The sequence below is a fragment of the Chiloscyllium plagiosum genome, chromosome 22, assembly GCF_004010195.1.
Source record: "Chiloscyllium plagiosum isolate BGI_BamShark_2017 chromosome 22, ASM401019v2, whole genome shotgun sequence".
NCBI classification, from domain to species: domain Eukaryota; kingdom Metazoa; phylum Chordata; class Chondrichthyes; order Orectolobiformes; family Hemiscylliidae; genus Chiloscyllium; species Chiloscyllium plagiosum.
In genome coordinates this window covers 19,740,468-19,762,450 of record NC_057731.1, presented here as the reverse complement: position 1 = coordinate 19,762,450, position 21,983 = coordinate 19,740,468, and the positions used below count along the sequence as shown (strand labels likewise).

At 41.4% G+C, this 21,983-nt stretch overlaps 1 protein-coding gene across 1 annotated transcript in view; it reads right to left on the bottom strand.

The window, feature by feature from the left end:
- The window catches only part of LOC122561114 (cilia- and flagella-associated protein 46), a 234,213-nt gene that overhangs the window by 35,892 nt on the left and 176,338 nt on the right, over nt 1-21,983 (bottom strand). Inside the window, exons 46-47 of the mRNA XM_043712553.1 lie at nt 21,341-21,414; nt 4,300-4,493 (exon numbers count right to left, since the gene is read on the bottom strand). Of these exons, the coding sequence (XP_043568488.1) occupies nt 4,300-4,493; nt 21,341-21,414 (268 nt within the window). The remainder of the gene's footprint in view (nt 1-4,299; nt 4,494-21,340; nt 21,415-21,983) is intronic.

Here is a 21,983-nt window from a genome sequence, read left to right as displayed (position 1 = left end):
ATTTCTATCCAGATGTTCATAAATCCTATCCCTTACAATTCTCTCTAAGATTTTGCCCACAACAGAAGTGAGACTCAACGGCCTATAGTTACTAGGATTATCCCTACTCCCCTTCTTGAACAAGGGAACCACATTTGCTATCCTCCAGTTTTCTGGCACTATTCCTGTAGACAACAAGGACATAAAAATCAAGGCCAATGGCTCTGCAATCTCCTCCCTTGCTTCCCAGAGAATCCTGGGATAAATGCCATCAGGCCCAGGCCCAGGGGACTTATCTATTTTCACCCTTTCCAGAATTCAGAATCCAGAATGTCTGAGGAGTCGCAAATTGTGCTGAACGTTGCGCAATCATCAGGGAACATTCCCCACTTCTGACCTTATGATGGAAGCAAGGTCATTGATGAGATAGTTGAAGGTGGTTGAACATTTCCCTGAGGAACCCCTACAGGGGTGTCCTGGAGTTGAGATGACTGACCTTTAGCAACCACTACTATCTTCCTTAGTGCTAGGTTTGATTGTGTGAACTGCGCCTATGGACAACTGCAGTTCACATCAAATAGGTGTGTTTAGTGAAGGAATCACAATATAGTTCCAAGCCAGCATTATATGTACTTGAAGGGAAACCTATTGGTGATGATGTTCTCATGTACCTGTGGGCCTTATTCTTCAAAGTTATTGAGGTTGTCTGTTTGGAAAGTCATATTTAAGGCTAATCAATGCCTGATCGCAGGTGTGATGCTAATGTTACAGGTCCCTTAACAGTCAAAGGGTAATGGACCTGCTGAGGAACAGGTTACATCTCGCAGATGTACATTTTGCTATCACTGTGTGTTAGTGTGGTGAAACTGAATGTTTAAACTTCTGCATGGGTTCCATGACTCTGAATGGTGCTCGACTTTGACTAGTGATGGGAAACATTGTTGAGCATCAAGGAGAGAATGAGGCGAGAGTACATGCCTTTGATATCAAAGCAGCATTTGGCAAAATATAGCATCAAGGAGCTGTAGCAAAAGTGGGGTCAATGGGAATCAAGGGAAATCTGTCCCTTGGCTGGAGTTATCTCCAGTATAGATGAAAGTGGTTGTGGTTCTTGGAGGCCAATTATCTCAATCCTGGGGCATCACAGCAGGATGTCCTTAGGGTAGTGTCCTATGACCAACTAGCTTCAATTGCTTTATCAATGACTATCCTTCCACCATGAGATCAAAATTGGGAATATTTGTTGATGTTTGAACAATGTTCAGTATCAGTTTTGACTCTGGAGAAATGTAGCAGACTATGCCCATATGCAGCAAAACCAAAACAACATCCAGACTTGTGCTGATAGTGGCAAGTAACATTTGTGCCACATACTCGTTCAGGCATTGACTGTCTCTAACAAGAAAATAAAACTATCTCCCCCTTCAACAGAATACCATCCCTCATTATCAATTTCCTGGGGTTGCCACTGACCAGGAACTGAACTAGACAAGTCACATAGATTAGACTACATTACAGTGTGAAAACAGGCCCTTCGGCCCAACAAGTTCACACCGACCCGCCGAAGCACAACCCACCCATACCCCTACCCCTACATTTACCCCTTACCTAACACTACGGGCAATTTAGCATGGCCAGTTCACCTTACCTGCACATCTTTGGACTGTGGGAGGAAACCGGAGCAACCGGAGGAAACCCACGCAGACACGGGGAGAACGTGCAAACTCCACACAGTCAGTCGCCTGAGGCGGGAATTGAACCCAGGTCTCTGGTGCTGTGAGGCAGTAGTGCTAACCACAGTGCCATCGTGCAGCCCGCACGATACATGAGTGTGTCAGAGATGAAGGAATTCTCAGGCAAGTAACTCACTCACTCTATCCCAGGTGCATGTTCACCATGTACACAGTATAAGTAAAAAATATGATGGAATATTCTTTATTTGCCTGGATGGATACAGACCTTAACACTCGGAATACTTAAGATGCTTGACACCTTTCAGGAAAAAGCCATCAACTTCAATAGCATCACATTCAACACCTTTGACTTTCACTGCCTTCACCATGTTACCACAGCATCTGCTCCTTAAACAGAACATCCAAACCCACAGCCTCTACCACGCAGAAGGACAAGGGCAGTAGATGCAGGAGGACATTAACATTAAATAATATTCCCCTCCCATCCACACACCATCCTGACCTGGGACCAAACTGGGATAGGAATTAAGTGCTGGTCTAGTCAGTGATGGCCATCACCTATACACAGATAAAAAGCTTGCTAGATTCCCTCTTATTGGAGATGTTTATTGTCTGATGGAGACATATTCAAGGACAAAACAAATTCTCGTTTGGAGAATTGTGAGTAAATAAGAAATAACCAACATGGATTTCGGACAGGCAAATCCATCTGATTAATGTGAATTAATTATTTCATGAAATTACTGTGGAAGTTGATGAAGACAGTGCAGTACATTTTTTGTATATGACATTTCAAAAGATGTTTGATAATGTATACAAAACAGACTTATTGGAGAAATAGAATGACTGATATGAAAGGGACAATGGTACCTTGGGTATGAAATTGGAGATACGATAGGGGGCAAACAGTAGTTGTGAATGTAGTGATCACTAATTATGCTTTAGCTGCTGTATTGTGTAAAAATCAGGCCACCACATCTTAGGCATGACATTAAAGTTAGTAATTTTTGAGAAGATTTGTAGAAGGTGAGTGATGTCATTTCCGGTTTTTTTTCCAAGGGTAGGTAGGTAGGATCTAAATTGATGTGTTTACTGATAGAGTTCTGGTTTGAATGCCATGCCTCTAAGAATTCTTGTGCGTGTCTTTGTTTCACCTGTCCTAGGATGCGTGTGTTGTCAAAAGAACCAAAAATTACATCATCAACCTTAAGAAACCAAGACCTATAAGTAGAGAGATGGAACATACCATCAGCACTTCACCGGACACTCTTAGTGATGATGTTACCTAGTATGGTGATGAAATGTCAGAAAACAAACCTTCCAGCTCAGCGAGCTAACTTACATACTTATGATGTTAACGTCTTGATGAGCATGTGGAAAGGCTTACTGGGACAATATTAGGAAGATGGAATTTCTGTTATGTGGATAGATCGGAGATGCTGAGGTGGTTCTCCTTGTAGCTGAGGAAATCAATTAGTGATCTAATTCAAAACTATGTGGAGTCATTTAATAGAGCAAGTTGGATCAAGCTATTTCCTCTAGCAACCAGAAATTATAGTTTTAAAATAATTAGCAAATAAATCAGAGTGAACTTGAGAAGCAATTGAAATTGCAGTAGAACCAGATTACACAGTAATTTTAAAAAGGGCAATGGACATGTACGTGAATAAGACTAATTTGAATGGTTCTAAGCAAAGCTGGGGAACAAGCAGAGATGATATAGCTGAATGGTCTCCTTTCAATTTTTGGACAGTTGTGCTAATTACTTCAAAATTCATTCAGTTTGCATGAAAACACAGTCAGCAGGCCATACGGATTCAAGTTCCTACAAGTGCAGGGTACAATAATTGCCTCCCTCAAATATCTTAACAGAAAGGGATACCACTTGGAACATGACCAGATTGTCTGTGACTACATGCAAAAGCTCCTCTTTACCATTGCCAAATGTATTAGAAGATAATTAACCCTGGAAATATGCTGTACTTGATCTGTACAAAAAAAGATGTTCAACTAAATTGTGAATGACAAAGAGTACCCCTTTCACCCATGAAAAATAATCTTTCGAAAATAGCAAAACATCAGTTGAGAAGGGCTATACTGAAATATATGTTTCTCTAAGAAATAGTAGAGAGAATAACCTGGTCTGAGGGGACAAAATAGTTGTCTTGTAACATTAAGGGTCACTATATTAGAAGTCCCAGAGCATGTATCCTATAATGGTTTGCTGAGGTCTGCAAACCATAGTCATCCAAAAGGACCTGAACATGGTTTCTGGTGAGACAGATATGTTTCTTTTGCCTAAAATGAAGATTTTTTTTTCCAATTTGCAATAACATATTAGATCTGGGATATAAGTATAGGTTATTTATTGTTCCAAAATGACACTGCAAGTTGCTCGCAAAATGTCAAAGTGCAATGTTAGTGTTAAGAAAGATTTGCATACAAATATTTATTAAATAAAATCATGATATCTGTGTTATACAGTATCATAATGTAATTTGGTAGATTTGCAACAGAAAAAACATATACATAAAGCAAATAAACAGTTGTTTCTATAGAAATATTAACCTCTGTCTGAGTGACAAAGTGTATAAAAAATAATAATTGGCAAGCCAAATTAACTCACAACATCTAGATTCATGTTTTTTTCAAAATGTTGAAATTCGTCCTGCTTTTGCATCTTGTAATTACGCTGGTATTCGAGTTTTACAAAGTACTGTGCAAGCTTCTGCTTATAACTGGAGACTCTGGCCAATATGTTTGAAAATAATTCATGATTTACAAAACTACGAACAATTTTAGCTTGTGTTGGACTTGGATCTGAATCAATGAAATAAACATTAGTTCAGTTAAACTTGACAATAATCAAAGACAAGATAAACAAAGTTATGCTAAAATATTGGTGACAAAACAAAAACTCAATCAGCATTATACCAAGGTAATTATTTATCCAATAAATTAAAAAATAAATAAATATGATAATCTCGCTCTTTCATTTTATTTTAATTTCAAATCCTGTCTAGATTTATGTAATAAAACCTTGTAAAGAATAAAAAAAAATACAAACACATTAGGAGCAAGAATAGGCCACTTGGACCCTCGAACCTCCTCCCGCATTTGATGAGACTGTGACTGAACCTCAGCTCCACATTCCTGCCTTTCCCAAGAATCTTGCACCATTCACTAGCTTAACAAGAATCTAACTATCTTTGTTAATAATATTCAAACACTGCATCCACTACCTTTTGAGGAACATAGAACATAGAAAAATACAGCGCAGTACAGGCCCTTTGGCCCTCGATGTTGCGCCGATCCAAGCCCACCTAACCTACACTAGCCCACTATCCTCCATATGCCTATCCAATGCCCGTTTAAATGCCCATAAAGAGGGAGAGTCCACCACTGCTACTGGCAGGGCATTCCATGAACTCACGACTCGCTGAGTAAAGAATCTACCCCTAACATCTGTCCTATACCTACCACCCCTTAATTTAAAGCAATGCCCCCTCGTAATAGCTGACTTCATACGTGGAAAAAGGTTCTCATGGTCAGAGTTCCAAAGACTCACAACTCTCTGAGAGAAACATCTTCTCATTTTTGTTTTAAATGAACAATCTCCTTTTTTTAAAAATGGTGACACCCTAGTCTAGGTTGTTCCACAAGATGAAGCATCCTTTCGTATGCATCCTATCAAACCCCTTCAAGATTTTATATGTTTCAATCAAGTCACGTTTTACACTTACAAACTCAGTGGATACTAACCTATCCTATCCAATCTTTCCTCATTACGCAATCCACCATTCCATTAGTCTGTCAAATCTTCTCTGAACAGTTTGCAATACATTTATATCCTGCCTTAAATAAGGAGACCAATACTGTACACAGTACCCCAGAGGTGGTCTCATCAGTTCCTTGAATAACTGACACATATTTGCTCTCCCTTTGTATTCAATATCCCTCACAATAAATAATATTCTATTGGCTTTTTAAAAATTCTTACTGTACTTCTACACAAGCCTTTTGCTCTCAGCCTCTGCAATCTTTCGCTATTTAAAATAATATCCTTCTTTTTCATTTTTCTTGCCAAAATAGACAATTTCACATCTTTGTATACCATATTCCATTTGCCAGATCTTTGTCCACAATCCCTTTTCCGTCTCCTTGTGTTCTCTCAATAACTCAACTGCCAATTATCTGTGTTATAAACAAATTTACCGGCTGTACCTTCAATTCCTTCATCCAAATTATTTACATATTAGGTTAAATGCTGAGGCCCCAGCACCAATGCCTGTGGCATATCACTCATTACATCGTGCCAACCAAAAAAAAGGTACCTGTGCCCACTCCTATTAGGTAGCCAATGTCCTATCAATGCCACTGTGTTACCCTTTACATTATGGATTTTATTTTCTGCAATAATTTTTGATGCATCAATTTATTAATGTGCCAAATGTCTTCTGGAAACCCAAGTGCAGTCCATCCATTGGTTTCTATTTACAATAAGCTACTTCAAAGAACTCCAATAAATTGGTTAAATGTAAGTTCCCTTTAACAAAACCATGTGGTTCTGCCTAATCATCTCAATTTTTTCAAGGTGCCCTCCTTCTTTAACAACAGCTTCTAATTGTTTTTGTAAACCATACATTAAACTAACTGACCTATAATTTGCTGCATTATGTCTCTCTCAATTTTTGAATGAAAGAGTTACAGTCACTACCTTCGAATTAATGGATTACCTTCCCAAATTTAGGAAATGTTGCAAAAATTGAATCAATACATCAAATAGCCCATGAGCCAATTCTTTTAAGACCTTGAGATAAAGTCCATCAGGACCCCAGGATTGTCCGACTACAGCTCCAACAAATTTGCTCAGTCCCATTCCCTGGTGATTGTAATTTTCTCAAATTCCTCCTACCCTCTTATTTCCTGATTTATAGCCATTTCTGGAATGGGTTAACCAGCTTGCTCTCATACTTTTAATTTTTCCCTCCTTATTGTTCAGTCATCCTTTGCCTCTTTTTATATTCTGTCCAATGTTGTGACTTGCCACCCAATTGTGCAATTCAATGTTTTTTCTTAAAGTTTGCTACAATCTTTAAGTGTTCACATAACCATAGTTTTTTTTTAGGTCCTTCCTTGTAAGTTAAGGAAGAGGTAGACAGATTTTTAATTGGTAATGGACTGAAGGGTTATGGAGAGCAGGCAGGAAGCTGGAGGTAAGGCCGAGATGAGATCAGCCACGATTGCATCAAATGGTGCAGCAGGCTTGAGGAGGGGAATTGCCTAATCCTGCTTGCATGTATCCATGCTGTGTATTCTCAAATATTCCTATAGATGTTTGCAACTGCATTTCTATTGACCTATTCTTTAATCAACTGTGAAAGTTCATTTTAGCTATATCTATTTTTATGCCTAATTAATTAGAGTAAGTGGTTTAAAATGCTAGTCTTGGACACTTACTCCTACCCTCAGCCTGAATGTAAACTTCAATCATATTATAATCGCAGCAATCTAGGGGCAGTGTCACTATCAGGTTATTAATTAATCCCATCTCATTGCACAATACCAGGTCTAGTAATAGCCTGCTCTTTGGTTAACTCCAGAAGCGCTGTTCTGAAAATCTATGAACCTTTCTTTAAGACTACTCTTGCCCATTTGATTTTTTCAGTCTGATTATACATTGAAATCCACACTATATCTTTCTGACAAGAAACATCATCCATGCATTCAGTCTGTCTACCTTAGTCAAAATTTCACTCATTTCAATGAGATTTCCTCTCATTTCTCTCAATTCCAATGTATATAGGCCAGATTGATTTTTTTTTCTCTTCTCGTACAGTACCTCTGTGGCAAACATATTCTTTCTTACATAAGGAGGCCAAAACTGCACAAAACATGCCACATGTGGGCTCACCAAGGCAACGCACAACTGCAGTAAGACATTCTTAGTCTTGTGCTCAATACCTTTTGCAACTAAGGCCAATATATAATTTGCCTCCCTAACGGCTTTCTGCATCTGCATGCTTGGTTTCAGTAAGTAGTGTACAGGAACATGTTTGTTTGTACATCAATTTTTCCCAATCTCAATTTAAATGATAAGGTTTGTGAGCAAATGAGGCTATTTGGTCCATCGGGTCTGGGTCCACCACTCAGAGTCATAGGGATGTAGAGCATGGAAACAGACCCTTTGGTACAACTCATCCATGTCGACCAGATATCCTAAATTAATCTAGTTCCATTTGCCAGCATTTGGCCTATATATCTCTAAATCCTTCCTAGTCACATAACCATCCTGATGCCTTATAAATGTTGTTAATGTACCAGCCTCCACCATTTCCTCTGGCAGCTCATTCCATGCATGAAAAAGTTACCCCTTTAGCTCCCTTACATAATCTTGCCCCTCTCACTCTAAACCAATGCCCTCTAGTTCTGGACTCGCCCACCACACGGAAAAAACCTTGCCTATTTATCCAATCCATGCCCCTCATGATTTTATAAACCTCTATAAGGTCACTCCTCAGCCTCTGACACTCCAGGGAAAACAGCCCCAGCCTATTCAGCCTCTCCCTACAGGTCAAACCCTCTAACCCTGGAAATAACCTCGTAAATAATTTCTGAACCCTTTCAAGCTCACACCATCTTTCCGATAGGAAGGAGACCAGAATTGTACACAATATTCCAACAATGGTCTAGTCAATGTTCTACACAGCCGCAACGTGACCTCCTAATTCCTATACTCAATTCTTTGACCAAACACCTTCTTCATTATACTATCTACTTGTGACTCCACTTTCAAGGAACTATGAACCTGAACCCCAAGGTCTCTTTGTTCAGCAACAGTCCCTAGGATGTTACCATTAAGTGTATAAGTCCTGCTCTGATTTGCTTTTCCAAAATGCAGCACCTCACATTTATCTAAATTAACCTCCATCTGCCACTCCTCAGCATATTGGCCCATCTGATCAAGATCCCATTGTACTCAGAGGTAACCCTCTTCGCTGTCCACTGCACCTCCAATTTTGGTGTCATCTGCAAACTTAGTATACCTCCAATGTTTAAAGCCAAATAGTTTATATTAATGACAAAAAGCAGTGGACCCAGCACTGATCCTTGTGGCACATCACTAGTCACAGGTCTCCAATCTGAAAAGCAATCATTCACCACCATCCTATGTCTTCTACCATTGAGCCATTTTTGTATCCAAATGGCTTGTTCTCCCTGTATTCCATGAGACCTAACTTTGCTAACCAGTCTACTATGAGGAACCTTGTTGAACGCCTTACTGAAGTCCATATGGATCATGTCCACCATGCTGCCCTCATCAATCCTCTTTGTTACTTCTTCAAAATACTTAATCAAGTTAGTGAGATATGATTTTCCATGCACAAAGCCATGCTGACTATCCCTAATCAATTCTTACCTTTCCAAATACATGTAAATACTGCCCCTCAGGATTCCCTCCAAAAACTTGCCCACTACTGATGTCAGGCTCACCAGTCCATAGTTCACTGGCTTTTCCTTAGCACCTTTCTTAAATAGTGGTACTACGTTAGACAACCTCCGTCTTCCGGCACCTCACCTGTGACGATCACTGATACAAATATCTCAGCAAGGGGCCCAGCAATCACTTCCCTAGCTTCCCACAAAGTTCTAGGGTATACTGATCAGTTCCTTGGGATTTATCCACCTTTGTGTGTTTTAAGACATCCAGCACCACTGTCTCTGTCAAATATGGACATTTTTCAAGATGTCACCATCTATTTCCCCACATTCTATATCTTCCATCTTCTTCTCCACAGTAAGCACTGATGCAAAATACTTGTTTAGTATCTCCCTAACACCTGCAGTTCTACAAATCGGGCCACCTTGCTGATCTTTGAGGAGCCCTATTGTCTCCCTAATTACCCTTTTGTCCTTAATGTATTTGTAGTGTCTCTTTGGATTCTCCTTAACCTTACTTGCCAAAGCTATCTCATGTCCCTTTTTGCCCTCCTGACTTCCCTCCTAAATATACTTCTACTGCCTTTATACTCTTCCAGGGATTCACTCGATCTATCCTGTCTATACCTGGCATATACGTCTTTCTTCAATCATGGCTGATGTGTTTCTCACCCTATTCTCCTGCTTTCTCTCCATAATCCTTGATTCCCTTAATATTCAGGAACATATCTATCTTTGTCTTAAATACATTCTACAATTTGGCCTCGACAGCTTTCTATGGTAATAAATTCTACAGATTAATCACCCTCCAGCTGAAGAAATTCCTCCTCATCTCAGTTCTAATGGGTTATCTCTTCATTCTGAGGCTATGCCCTCAGGTCCTAGTCTCTGCTACTAATGGAAACCCCTTCTCCACCTCACTCAATCCAGGCCTCTCAGTCTTCTGTAAGTTTCGATGGGAATCCTCTCTCATCCTTCTAAACTCCAGAGTCCTCAACCACTTCTTGTATCACAAGCCCTTCATCCCTGGAATCATTCTTGTAATCCTCCTCTGGAATTCCTCCAATGCCAGTAAATCCTTCCTTCAATATGGGGCCCATAACTGCTCACAATATTCCAAATACAGTCTAACCAGACCCTTATATAGCCTCTGTAGTACTTCTGTATTCTAGCCCTCTTGAAATTAATGCATTGCCCACTCTCCGAATCCGTCCAAGTCCTCTGCAACCTCCCCACTTCCTCAACACTACCTGTCTCTCCATTTATCTTAAGTGTCATCTTCAATGTCGTCAGTTCCTTTGTCCATATTGTTAAGAGTCATAGAATCCCTGCAGTGTGGAAGTGGGCCATTTGGCCCATGGAAACTGCACTGACCCTCCAAACAGTATGGAAGTTATTCTGACAGTTATGTGGTTAACTTAGTGTTGCAATGCATGCCCAGGATCATGTTACAGGGCTCCAGGAACAGATAATGGTAGGGCATTGTGACAGGTTAGTTAAATGACTGGGAGATGAGCTAATGCTGAAGGTGATGGTGTTGTAATATGATAGGTCAAATGTGATGGAGGGAACTAGTGTGCCAGACGATGATCAGTTTAAAAAGGCAAAGCAAGCCAGTATGTTTGGGTATGCTAATGCAATCTGATAAGCACGGGAAGAATACCTGTATAAATTGCAGGAGAACAAAGAGATTGGGGAAGATATTTTGCGGGCTCCCACAGCTTTGATTTTTCAAGGATAAGGTTTAATTTCATGAAGGATTTACTGCGTCTCCTGGTAATTTTTTTATAGAGCATTGAGTGATTCTTCCACAACAAATTTGGCGACAAGGATGGGATCGGAAAGAGACCATTCCCTCTGAAAAGAAGATGCAGCTTCAAGGCACTTTTCAGCTGAACCAAGAACTTCCCTGAAGCAGAGAAGGGCTGGCCACCCACAACAACGATAAACATTTTGCTGTTAATTCGGACTATAACCTATCAAGTAAGGGAGGTCCTGGAAATGCAGAAGTGCAAAGAAAGCTGTTGGTGGATCTCTCCGATTCAAAGAACCAGAAGGTGGATGGTAGATGAAAGTTTGGGGAGACACAGAGGATTGTTCAGGAAAATTGCGCAGAGGGGTGAGTAGTATAGAATAAAGAGATTTGTAAAAATTCCACATGGTGGTTAGTAAAAATTCCACGTGATGGTTAGTAAAAATTCCACATGGTGATAATAAAATTCCATGTGGTGGTTAGTAAAAGTCCATGTGGTGGTAGTAAAAATTCCATGTGGTGAATATAAGACCCAATAGATACCACCTCGCGGGAAACAAGGGCCTGAACAGATAAGGCAGAATAAATAAGGGGAAATTGTTTTACTAAAAACACTAATAGACCTGTTTAGAAAGCCTGCAGATTGGTAGTGGATGGTTAAAAGCAAAATAGTAGAGAACAGTCATTGTGTTAAAGTGTTACTAGACTGTTGAATGTTTTAGAGGCCTGTATGATAATCAGACTGTACTTCTGGAAAACAACAAAAGATCTGTTTAGGCAAGGCTCTGAGAGAGAGAGAGACAGAAGCTCTGGTTTGTAGAAAGGCTTTGTCTGTGTGAGAGAAAGAGCAGCTCTAGCTTGCAGAACGATTCTGTGTGTGTGTGTGTGTGTGTGTGTGAGAGAGAGAGAGAGAGAGAGACTCTATAGTTTAATCATTGTGATCTGGTTTGTATGCATAATTGTTTGTTGGTGGTTGAATGTTTGTGTTTTGTTTCCCTGGAGCTCGAGATCTGGGGGTATTTCGATTTTATTTTGCACTGTCAGAATTTAAGAGTTTTTCAAGAAACTGTTAGTAATTTGCAGATGCACTCCTACATTGGTTTAAGCTGAATAAATGAGAATAGGTTGTTTGTATTAATTAGCTGCAATTGAAGACGTTTAGGAACTGATAGATTGATATGGGACTGAAATTGAGATACTGAGCAAGAAATTTCCAGTGTAAAAATTTCTGGAAAATATGAAAAAAGAACTAAGTATTTATTAATTAAATGGCCAAAAGAGGATACCTATGATAGAAATATGTGCACTGATATGAAAGGATTAATTAAGAATTACTGACCTAAGGGTAAATCAAACAAGAGGGAATAGGAGTAGGAAAGTTTTACGGCTGTATGGAATTTAGGGAAGGTTTGGGAATGACTTTCCAGGCACCAGTTGCGACCAGGGGGTGCCAGAGAGCAGGATGAGCAGTTTCTCTGCACAAAAGCTGGGATGAGAACATCTCCATGTTTAGTGCAGAATAAAGAAGCTTCCAGTATGGAGGCCCAGCAGGGGTCCACATCTGTATTTCCTGGGTTGGAAGGCTTGGGGCAACTCTCCCCCATTTGGGTGAGGAGAATGTAACACATTGTCTTGTGATAAGGGGACAATAGAGACAATGGGGGAATTAGATTTGGATGCAACTGATCCAGAACAGAATGTGTTTAAAAAAAGAAACAAGAGGGAGGACAGGTAACGAGGCAGTAACACAGGGGAGGATGCTGAAATACATGTTAGGTTAGAATTGAAATCTGGTGAGGAATCACAATGTAGCAATTTCAATAAGGGAAAGAAGCTCCCACTGGGGAAGGTGCTACGTTTGTTTATAAAAGAGGGGAGACAGCTGTTATACATTCCTTGGGGAACCCAGGATCTGGAAAGGCTGAGAAATGTGTTGCCCAGTTTACATGATGGAGTAGGAAAGTGGATTAGAGCCTTTGAAAATGAAACCACAGGACAGTTGTTGGCTGTGAAGGCACCGCTAATACAGTGGTGGGACTCTCAACATTAAGAGCGGTAATGGACTGAGCCCACCTGAAGAATGTGGTGGATAATCCGATGATTGATGGTGCTGGGTTTGATTGAATAAAACAAAGGCTATGGCAGGTCCTTAGACTGTTGCCCACGTAAGACTGATCCCATAGCTTTGAGAGGGGATCCATTTGGAGACACTGAAAACCAAGCAGCCTATTTGGACAATCAGTTGAAAAGATGGAGGCTTGAAACAGAACAGGCTGCGGAAGGTAGTCAGCTGCTGACCACGATGTTTCGGACTGCTATTGCTGAGGCAAAACCTTCTCAAGTCAAAGCTAAGTTGGAGGAGGTAGTGGGTCTGATATCCATGGCCCACCAGGAGTTCAGAGAACACATAGTCCATGCGGTTGAAAGATACTGGAAAGACATAAAGGAGCTGGCTGACCAGTAGGAGGAGGTGCAATGAAAGTTGACACTGCTGCAGCTCAGGAACTTAAAAAGAAAGAACAAGGGAAAAGCAAGACAATGTTGCCAGTGACAACTGGGCTGATCGGCGCTACTGTGATGAATAATATGCCTGTCCATGGAGCACCCTCTAACGCCACCTGGCAAGGGCCTGAAAACCCCATGCCGGTAATAAACATTTTTGGAGGGGCTTTTCCACAAGTACCATACCAAGGGCAAAACAAACTTAATCAACTGCCTAGACTGAACTGGGGTCTCCAAGGACAGGGACGAGGAGATGGTGGGGCCAAGCAGTATGGAGAGAAGTCAGATTCAGAGAACATCAGGAATAGTGTGTTGGGGGTGTTATCTACCAAGCCATTTTAGAAGAAATTGCCCATATCGTACCTGGCCCTCCTGGCCCCAGAGTGGACCTATGAGTAAGGGATATCCAGCTGTCCTGCCACAAAATCCCTGTACGGGCCCAATTGGCCTGTTAATCCGTATAGGGTGTGCTGAGGGTGCCCAGGGAACCCGAGTAGGAAGAGACAGCACCCTGTGATTATATACAGGAGGCTGAACAGAATCCTGTTTTACAGGTTAGTGTAGAAGGACGGTTTATGCCTATGATGATAGATACTGGAGCTACATATGTTTGCTTCCAACCTCAGTATGCCTCCCACCTTCCTATGCTGGGTAAATTTATTAGGACCGTAGTGTTCTCGGGTAGACTGCAGTTGAGTAGGCTTACAGTTTCAGTACGGTTACAAATGGATAGTTAACTAGTAGTTTTGCCTTTATTAGTCTCTCGGTAGGTAGGGATGCTTTATTGCAGTTAGAATTAATATTGGGATGTACACATGAGGGGTTTAGTGTACGTAGAGCGACTTCTCAGTTGCAGGAAGTCAGATAGACCAATGTATATTGGATAGGCGACATAGATGGTTATATTTGGGAAACTTGGGGAAAATGGTGGACAGCTGCTTAAGCTTTACTGCCTTTGGCTAAGCAACCTTAGTCTGAGCTGCATTGTACAGTGATTTTTTGACGAGACTTGGAGTAAAGTCTTAGGGGAGTGGTGGCACTGTGAGGTTGTCAACCTGCAGCATTTACAGAGTGAAGCTGTCGTGATAAGGGGCTTCTGGAGGAGCAATGAGGATCCCGTACAACATTGGCAGCAGCTTGTCAAGTTGACAACCGCATTGATGAAGTATCATTGATGATTATACAGTGTCAGACACACAAGGAAGGTGGTGATTTGGTGGTTAAGGGTAATCAGGCAGCAGATGAAGCAGATGGACTGGCTTGTGTCCGCGCTTCGGCTGTCATTGCGCTCCAGGTTTGTTTAGATCTGGAGCCAATCATAGTCGACACCATTGTGATACAAGGTGAAGCGACCTTTAAAGGCAAGGTTCGTGAACCGTGGATGACAGGAGAAATCAAATGACTAGCCAAGAGGAAAAGGGAAGCGCACGTAAAGGCCAGGCAAGGAAGAACAGAACAGGCTTTGAAGGAATATCGGGAGATTAGGACCAATCTTAAATGAAGAATCAAATGGGCTAAAAGGAGCCCTCTCAGATATCTTTGTAGCATCCATAATCACAGATGGGGTGCCAAAGGACTGGAGGGTTGTTCGCGCTGTCCCCCCTGTACAAGAAGGGTAGTAAAGATATTCCGGGTAACTACAGACCAGTGAGCCTAATGTCAGTAGTGGGAAAGTTGCTGGAGAAGGCACTGAGGGATAGGATCTATTTATATTTGGTAAAGAGTGCACTTATCAGTGATAGGCAACATGGTTTTGTTCGAGGGAGATTGTGCATTACCAACTTAATAGAGTTATTCAAGGAAGTGACCAAGTTGATAGATGAAGTAAGGGCTGTAGTTGTCATATACATGGACTTTAGTAAAGTGTTTGATAAGGTTCCTCATGGTAAACTAATCGAGAAAGTGAAGTCACATGGTGTACAGGGTGTTCTAGCTAGGTGGATACAGAACTGGTTGAGCAACAGGTGACAGTAGTAGTTGAAGGGAGTTTCTCGAAATGGAGAAAGGTGACCAGTAGTATTCCACAGGGATCAGTGCTGGGGCCACTGTTGTTTGTGATATACATAAATGATCTGGAAGAGGGTACTGTCGGTCTGATCAGTAAGTTTGCAGATGACATGAAGTAGTAGAAAGCATAGGGGACTATCAAAGAATACAGGAGGATATAGATAGACTGGAGAGTTGGACAGAGAAGCGGCAGATGGAGTTCAATCCAGGCAAATGTGAAGTGATGCATTTTGGGAAGTCCGGCAATTCTAGAGTGAACTATACTGTAAGCGGAAGAGCCTTGGGAAATGTTGATGAGCAGAGAGATCGAGGAATTTAGGTCCATTGTACACTGAGGATTGCTGCTCAGGTGGATAGAGTGGTCAAGAAGGCATTTGGTATGCTTGCCTTCATTGGACGGGGTATTGAGTATAAGAGCTGGCAGGCCAAGTTAAAATTGTACAAGACATTGGTTCAACTGAATTTAGAATACTGTGTACAGTTCTGGTCGCCACTTTACCAAAAGGATGTGAACGCTTTGGAGAGAGTGCAGAGAAGGTTTATGAGGATGTTGCCTGGTATGGCAGATGCTGATTATATAGAATAGGTTAGGATTGTTTTCATTAGAAAAAAGGAGATTGAGGGGGGACCTGATTGAGGTCTACAAAAGCATGAAGGGTATGGGCATGTTTAGACAGTGGATTTAGATTGGCTCAGGCTTACAAGGCCGGAGGGCCTGTGCTGGGCTGTAAATTTTCTTTGCTGTTTGGGGGGGGGAGGGTAGGCATAACCAGGAAGGCCTGTGGTGCACAGAAGAAGGTTTGTTGGTGGCACCCACCCGTTTGTTGACCATTCTCACCTCGGCAGCACATGGGTTGGATCACTGTGCTAGAGGGGAAGTGCTGAGGTAAATAGAAATGGATGGCTTTTGGTCACCTTACTTGTAGGGTTCAGTGGGTTATATATTATCGCAATGTGATATCTGTTCTCAAAGTAATGTCAGAAAGGGGATAGCAACCCCTGCAGGACATATGCCTGTATCTGATGGGCCATTTAAGCATTTGGTGATCAACTGTGCAGACATGATAAGGACAGTGAGAAAAAAGGGCTATCTGTTGGTGGTCATTGACAGGTTTAGTAGATGGGCAGAAGTGACCCTGTTGAAATATTCAGGGGCAGGCACAGTGGTAACGCTTTAAACGGCTGAAGTTATTCCATGGTTTGGCCTACCATCAGAGATCAGTTTGGGTAATGGGTCTGCCAATGACTTGGCAGATTAAGCAAAGGTTTGGTTGTGTGTATCATCCCCAGTCCCAGGTTATGGTGGAATGGATTAACAGTACTTTGAAAGCTAAGCGGAGTAAGATTTGTGCGAGCTCCAATCTTAACTGGGTTGATGCGCTGCACTAACTGAGCTACCATATGCAAACTAACTTGGTGCTGCATGAAATGCTTACCGGTAGACCCATGCCAGTGCCCAAGTGGAGGGATCCATATGAGGGACCGAGCTTGGAACAACTGGAACTTGAACTTAAGTAATACATGCAACAGCTAACTATCATACATGAGTCTATCCACACACAGGAAATACTGAGGGAGCCAGTGTCTGGTAACAGGAAGGGACCTATTGGTGGACCTGGCAGATCTCGCTTGCTCATGCCACTGCCCTATCATGCCCTAAACGGGAGTATGTCCCTGGTCTAGTAATACACATCCTTGGTATTGGTTAGCCAAGGAGTGTCTCCAATATGTTTTGGACCAGGAGTGACATTGCCCGTGGGCTGGGAGTCACTTATCCCTGCCACTGGGATTTGCACGAATGCTGGGTGGATTAATTATATCTGTTACGACCAGCAGCAATTTATTGATTAATCTGCTGATGCCCTCTCTGCAATGGGTGAGTAATTGGATGCGACTGGTCGGGTGGCATGGTGGACTCAGCAGGCCTTGGGCTGATTGGATGGTGTTTTGGGCAGATCAGGGGCTTGGTTTGCTGCATTTGGGATTGTTGCGGGTTTTGTATTGCTTGTTGTTGTCTTAGTCTTTTGCTGTGCTCTTCCTCTTGTTAAGTCTTTTTTTAAGTGTGTCCTGCTGTGCGACGGATCCCTGCTGTTCCAGTGGACTCTGGCCCAGTCCCCTCTTCCACTGCAGGTTCGCTGCTTTGCTTCAATAATCTGATGTCTGCTGTGGTGCTGAAGCCTTGTCCCAAAGGAGATGCCTGACTTGCATGTGTTGCGTGCACGTTCAGATTGTGTGGGGTCTTTGGGTCTTTTTTCCTGTTCCTGTTATTGGGGGACAGGTTTTTGGCCTGTGACTCCAGGTGTGGAGAGAGAATCCTTTGAGGTTTGGACCCTGGAAATTGTTATTGCCCGCTTTTGGAGATCTGGTGATAGATTTGGCCTTTGGGTGTTCACCTCCTTGTATTCTTTCTCTGTGTGAGACCTGTTGGTCTGAGATGAGCTAATGCTGAAGATGATGGTGTTGTAATGTAATAGGTTAAGTGTGCTGGAGGGAACCAGTGTGGCAGATGATGATTAGTTTAGAAAGGCAAAGCAAGCCAGTATGATTGGGTATGCTAATGCTATCAGATAAGCGCGGGAAGAATACCTGTATAAATTGCAGGAGAACAAAGAGATTATGGGGAGTCAGGAAGACATTTTGCTGGCTCCCACAACTTTGATTTTGCAAGATTAAAGTTTAATTTCGTGAAGGATTTTCTGCGTCTGCTGGTAATTTTTTTTATAGAGCATTGAGTGATTATTCCATAACACCAGCATTCCATCCAGACCCACCCCATCCCTCTAATCCTGCATTCCCCATGGCTAGTCCACGTATCTTGCACATCCCTGAACACGATGGACAATTTAGCTTGGCTAATCCACCTAATGTGTGCATCTTTGGACTGTGAGAAGAAACCAGAGCATCCCAAGGAAACCCATGCAAACACGGGGAGAAAAGGCAAACTCCATACAGTCACCTGAGTGTGGAATTGAACACAGGTCCCTGCCACTATGAGGCAGCAATGCTAACTACTGAGTCACTGTGCTGCCCTACATTGTTAATGTATTATGTGAATGTTTGAGGTCTTCACACTGATCCCACGGAACTTCATTTATTATATGCCATCCTGAAAAACCCTTTATCCCCACGCTCTGCCTCCTGCCAGTCAGCCAATCCTCTATCCACACCAGTCCCTCACCCCTAACACCATGGCCTCTTATCTTATTTAGCAGCCTCTTGTGAGGCATCTTTTCAGGGGCCTTCTATAAATCCAAATAGATCACATCCACTGGTTCTCCATTGTCTAACTTGCTTAATAACTTCTTAATGACTCCCTAATCTGTTTTTCTCACTGAAATGGACAACTTCATACTTAGCAACATTATAAAATGCACCTGCTACAAATTGGTCACTCACTTAACTTGTCTATATCATGTTTAAATTGCTTTATAACCTGTTCACCACTCACAACCCCACCTAGCTTTGTGTCTTCAGCAAATTTTAAAGTATTATATTTGATTTCCTCATCCAAATCAATGATCTTCATTGTGAATAACTGGGGTTTAAGCACTGAATTTTCTGGTACCCCAGTGCCTTCTTACTCTGTTTCTATTTCCTGTCTGCTAACCAATTCTCAATCTATGTGGTCATATTACTCCCAAACACATGCGCTTTGTTTTTATTTTATGTTTGTTGTGCTTTCAATATTTTTTCAAAGGTTTTAATTAGATTACTTACAGTGTGGAAACAGGCCCTCCGGCCCAACAAGTCCACAACGACCCTCCAAAGAGCAATCCACCCAGACCCATTGCCCTACATTTACCCCTTCACCTAACATTACGGGCAATTTAGCATGGCCAATTCACCTGACCTGCATGTTTTTGGACTGTGGGAGGAAACCGGAGCACCCGGAGGAAACCCACGCAGACACGGGGAGAATGTCTGCAAACTCCCCACAGACAGTTGCCTGAGGCGGGAATTAAACCCGGGTCTTTGGCGCTGTGAAGCAACAGTGCTAACCACTGTGTCACCGTGCCCACATCCACTGGTTCTCTCTTATCCATTCTACTAGTTATGTCCTTAAAAAGACCAGAATGCTTGTCAAACATGATTTCCCTTTCATAAATCACTTTTGACTTTTTCTAATCCCATTGATATTTTCAAAGTGCCTCATTATCACATCCTTTAAGTAGATTCTAACATTTTCCCTATTAGTGATGTATATTGCTCCACAATTGGTTAACTGATCTATAATTCCTTATTTTTCCCTAAACCCCACATCCTCCAGCTTTATTAAATAATGAGGTTACATTTGCCACCTTTCAATTTTCCAGGACTGTTCAAGAATCTATAGAATTTTCAAAGGTGACAAGCAACTCATCCACAATTCCATGGTCATGTCCTTTAGTACTCTGGGATGTAGATGATCAGGTCTTGGTGATTTATCAGTTTCAATCCCATTAATTTCTCTAGCACTATTTTTAAAAAAGCACTATCAAATTTCATTCAATCCTTCTTCAAAATTCAACCTTTGGTTCCCTACAATTTCTGTGAAGTTACTTGCGTCTTCTTCTGTGAAGGACACTGCCACTTTTGTGTATTCTGGTATAGAAACTCCCGTAGTGGACATAACAGATTTACATTTATCTCTACTAATCGTTCTCTTTTTAAATACTGATTAAAGCTTTTACACTTGTAAGTTTACTCTCATGTTTTAATTTTGCCCTTTTCTCAGCACTTTTCTCCCTTCCATGTGCTCTTCCATTTAGCAAATCTTTGTAAATTTGTTCCCTTGCCTCCACTATGTAGTTCAGTGGCCTCTATAAGGATCTGAAGGATCAAAGCTTCCCAAAAATACTAGACAACACTCAACTGCCCTAGAGCAATCTTGGCAAATGTTGCCGCATCCAATGTTAACTATAACATTTTGTTTTTGAGCATAACAGTTTTTTTCCCAGGATGTGCTACTTGTACATTTTTTGCATAGCCACACAAGCTCAATGTTTGTTTCATAAAAAAGGCCCATGCAGTGCCTTTCCAGCTGCTACCTGTTATCAGCATATGAAAGCAGCATAAGGATGAAATGGTGATATTTAGAAGGCATAGTCTAGAGTGAGAATTTCAAATTTAGCATCCAGGGAGATGAAGACACAGTCACCAATTGTGGAGCAATATACATCATAGATTTATATTAGGCCAGATTTAAATAAACACAGAGATCTCAGAGGGCTTTAGAACTCAGGAAGGTGAAGTCAGAGAGTGATTTGAAATCAAGCATAAGAATCAATGATTTATTAAATTTCACAAAATTTCCTCAGATGAGGAATGTTATACAATTGCTTCTTTGTTAAGCTATCTTTTTCATTTTAAGCTATTATCCTAGTGCTATTCTTCCATGACATGAAAATGCATAACAATTCATTTTAGACCTTGGACTTTACATTCAGACGGGTAGAATGGTTTCAGAGACAAAGGATTTAAGCTACATGGTTAGATACGAGAAGCTAAATCCCAATTGTCTAAAAGAACTTGAGCAGAAATTTGATAGAAACATGCAAGGTTATGACACATTCACTAAGACATGCAAGGAAAGCATTCTCCCATGAGTCAACAGCACTAGGATTAAATGACATAGATTAAAGATTCTGGGCAAGAGATACAGGTGGCAAAGCATACTACCATAAAGCAAGTGAGATCATGACTTGGAGCTTGTTGTCTACAAAAGCTGGTTCAAACCAAGATGATCATTGTATCCAAAAGGAAACTGGAAGCGCTCTTGGAAGGAGTTAAATGTACAGGTCATGGGGATAGAGTGAGGAAATGGAACTGATTAGATTTGTCTACAAATAATGGGTTTAGATTTGACAGGCTGTTTCTGTGTAACAACTCTATTAATAAACGACATTTCAAAGTGCAAATATTACAATTTCATATTAACAAAAAACAGCAGATATCGTTTCAGAACATTAACAGTGAATTAGCTTACTTTGACTGCCTTTGCCCTTTTTCTCAATGCTTCTTGATTTTGGTTTCTCAAGAAGTGCTCCATATAGCATGGATCTGTAAGAAACCGCTATATTAGTAAGTTTTCATCTTCCCAAGAAACTACATTACAGAGAGCTTGATATGGCTGTCACTTTTCACACATCTCTCTACTGGGTCAATTTAACGAGCTAGTTCCTGATTAAAGTTATCAAACTTTTATCTTCTATTACACAAGTCAATATTACTTGAAAAAGAAAAGACTTGGACTTATACAGCACTGTTCACAACCTCCAGATATCTCAAATGCAATTATATAGCCAATTAAGCATATCTGAAGGTAAGATAAAGGTAGTGTTGCTATAGTCCCAAAGAACCATAAGGCTGCTCTTTCAAGAGAGAGATGATTGGTGGTGTGTTTAAGCTGTGGGTCACCACTTCATTATTGTGTGATGTCTGAAATGCAATAGAAAAAGTGAGGACTGCAGATGCTGGAGATCAGAGTCGAGAATGTGGTGCTGGAAAAGCACAGCAGGTCAGGCAGCATCAGAGGAGCAGGAAAATCAACATCTTGTGCATAAGCCCTCCATCAGGAATGAGGCTTGTGGGCCGGGGTTGGGAGGGGTAGGTCAGAGACAAGTGGGAGG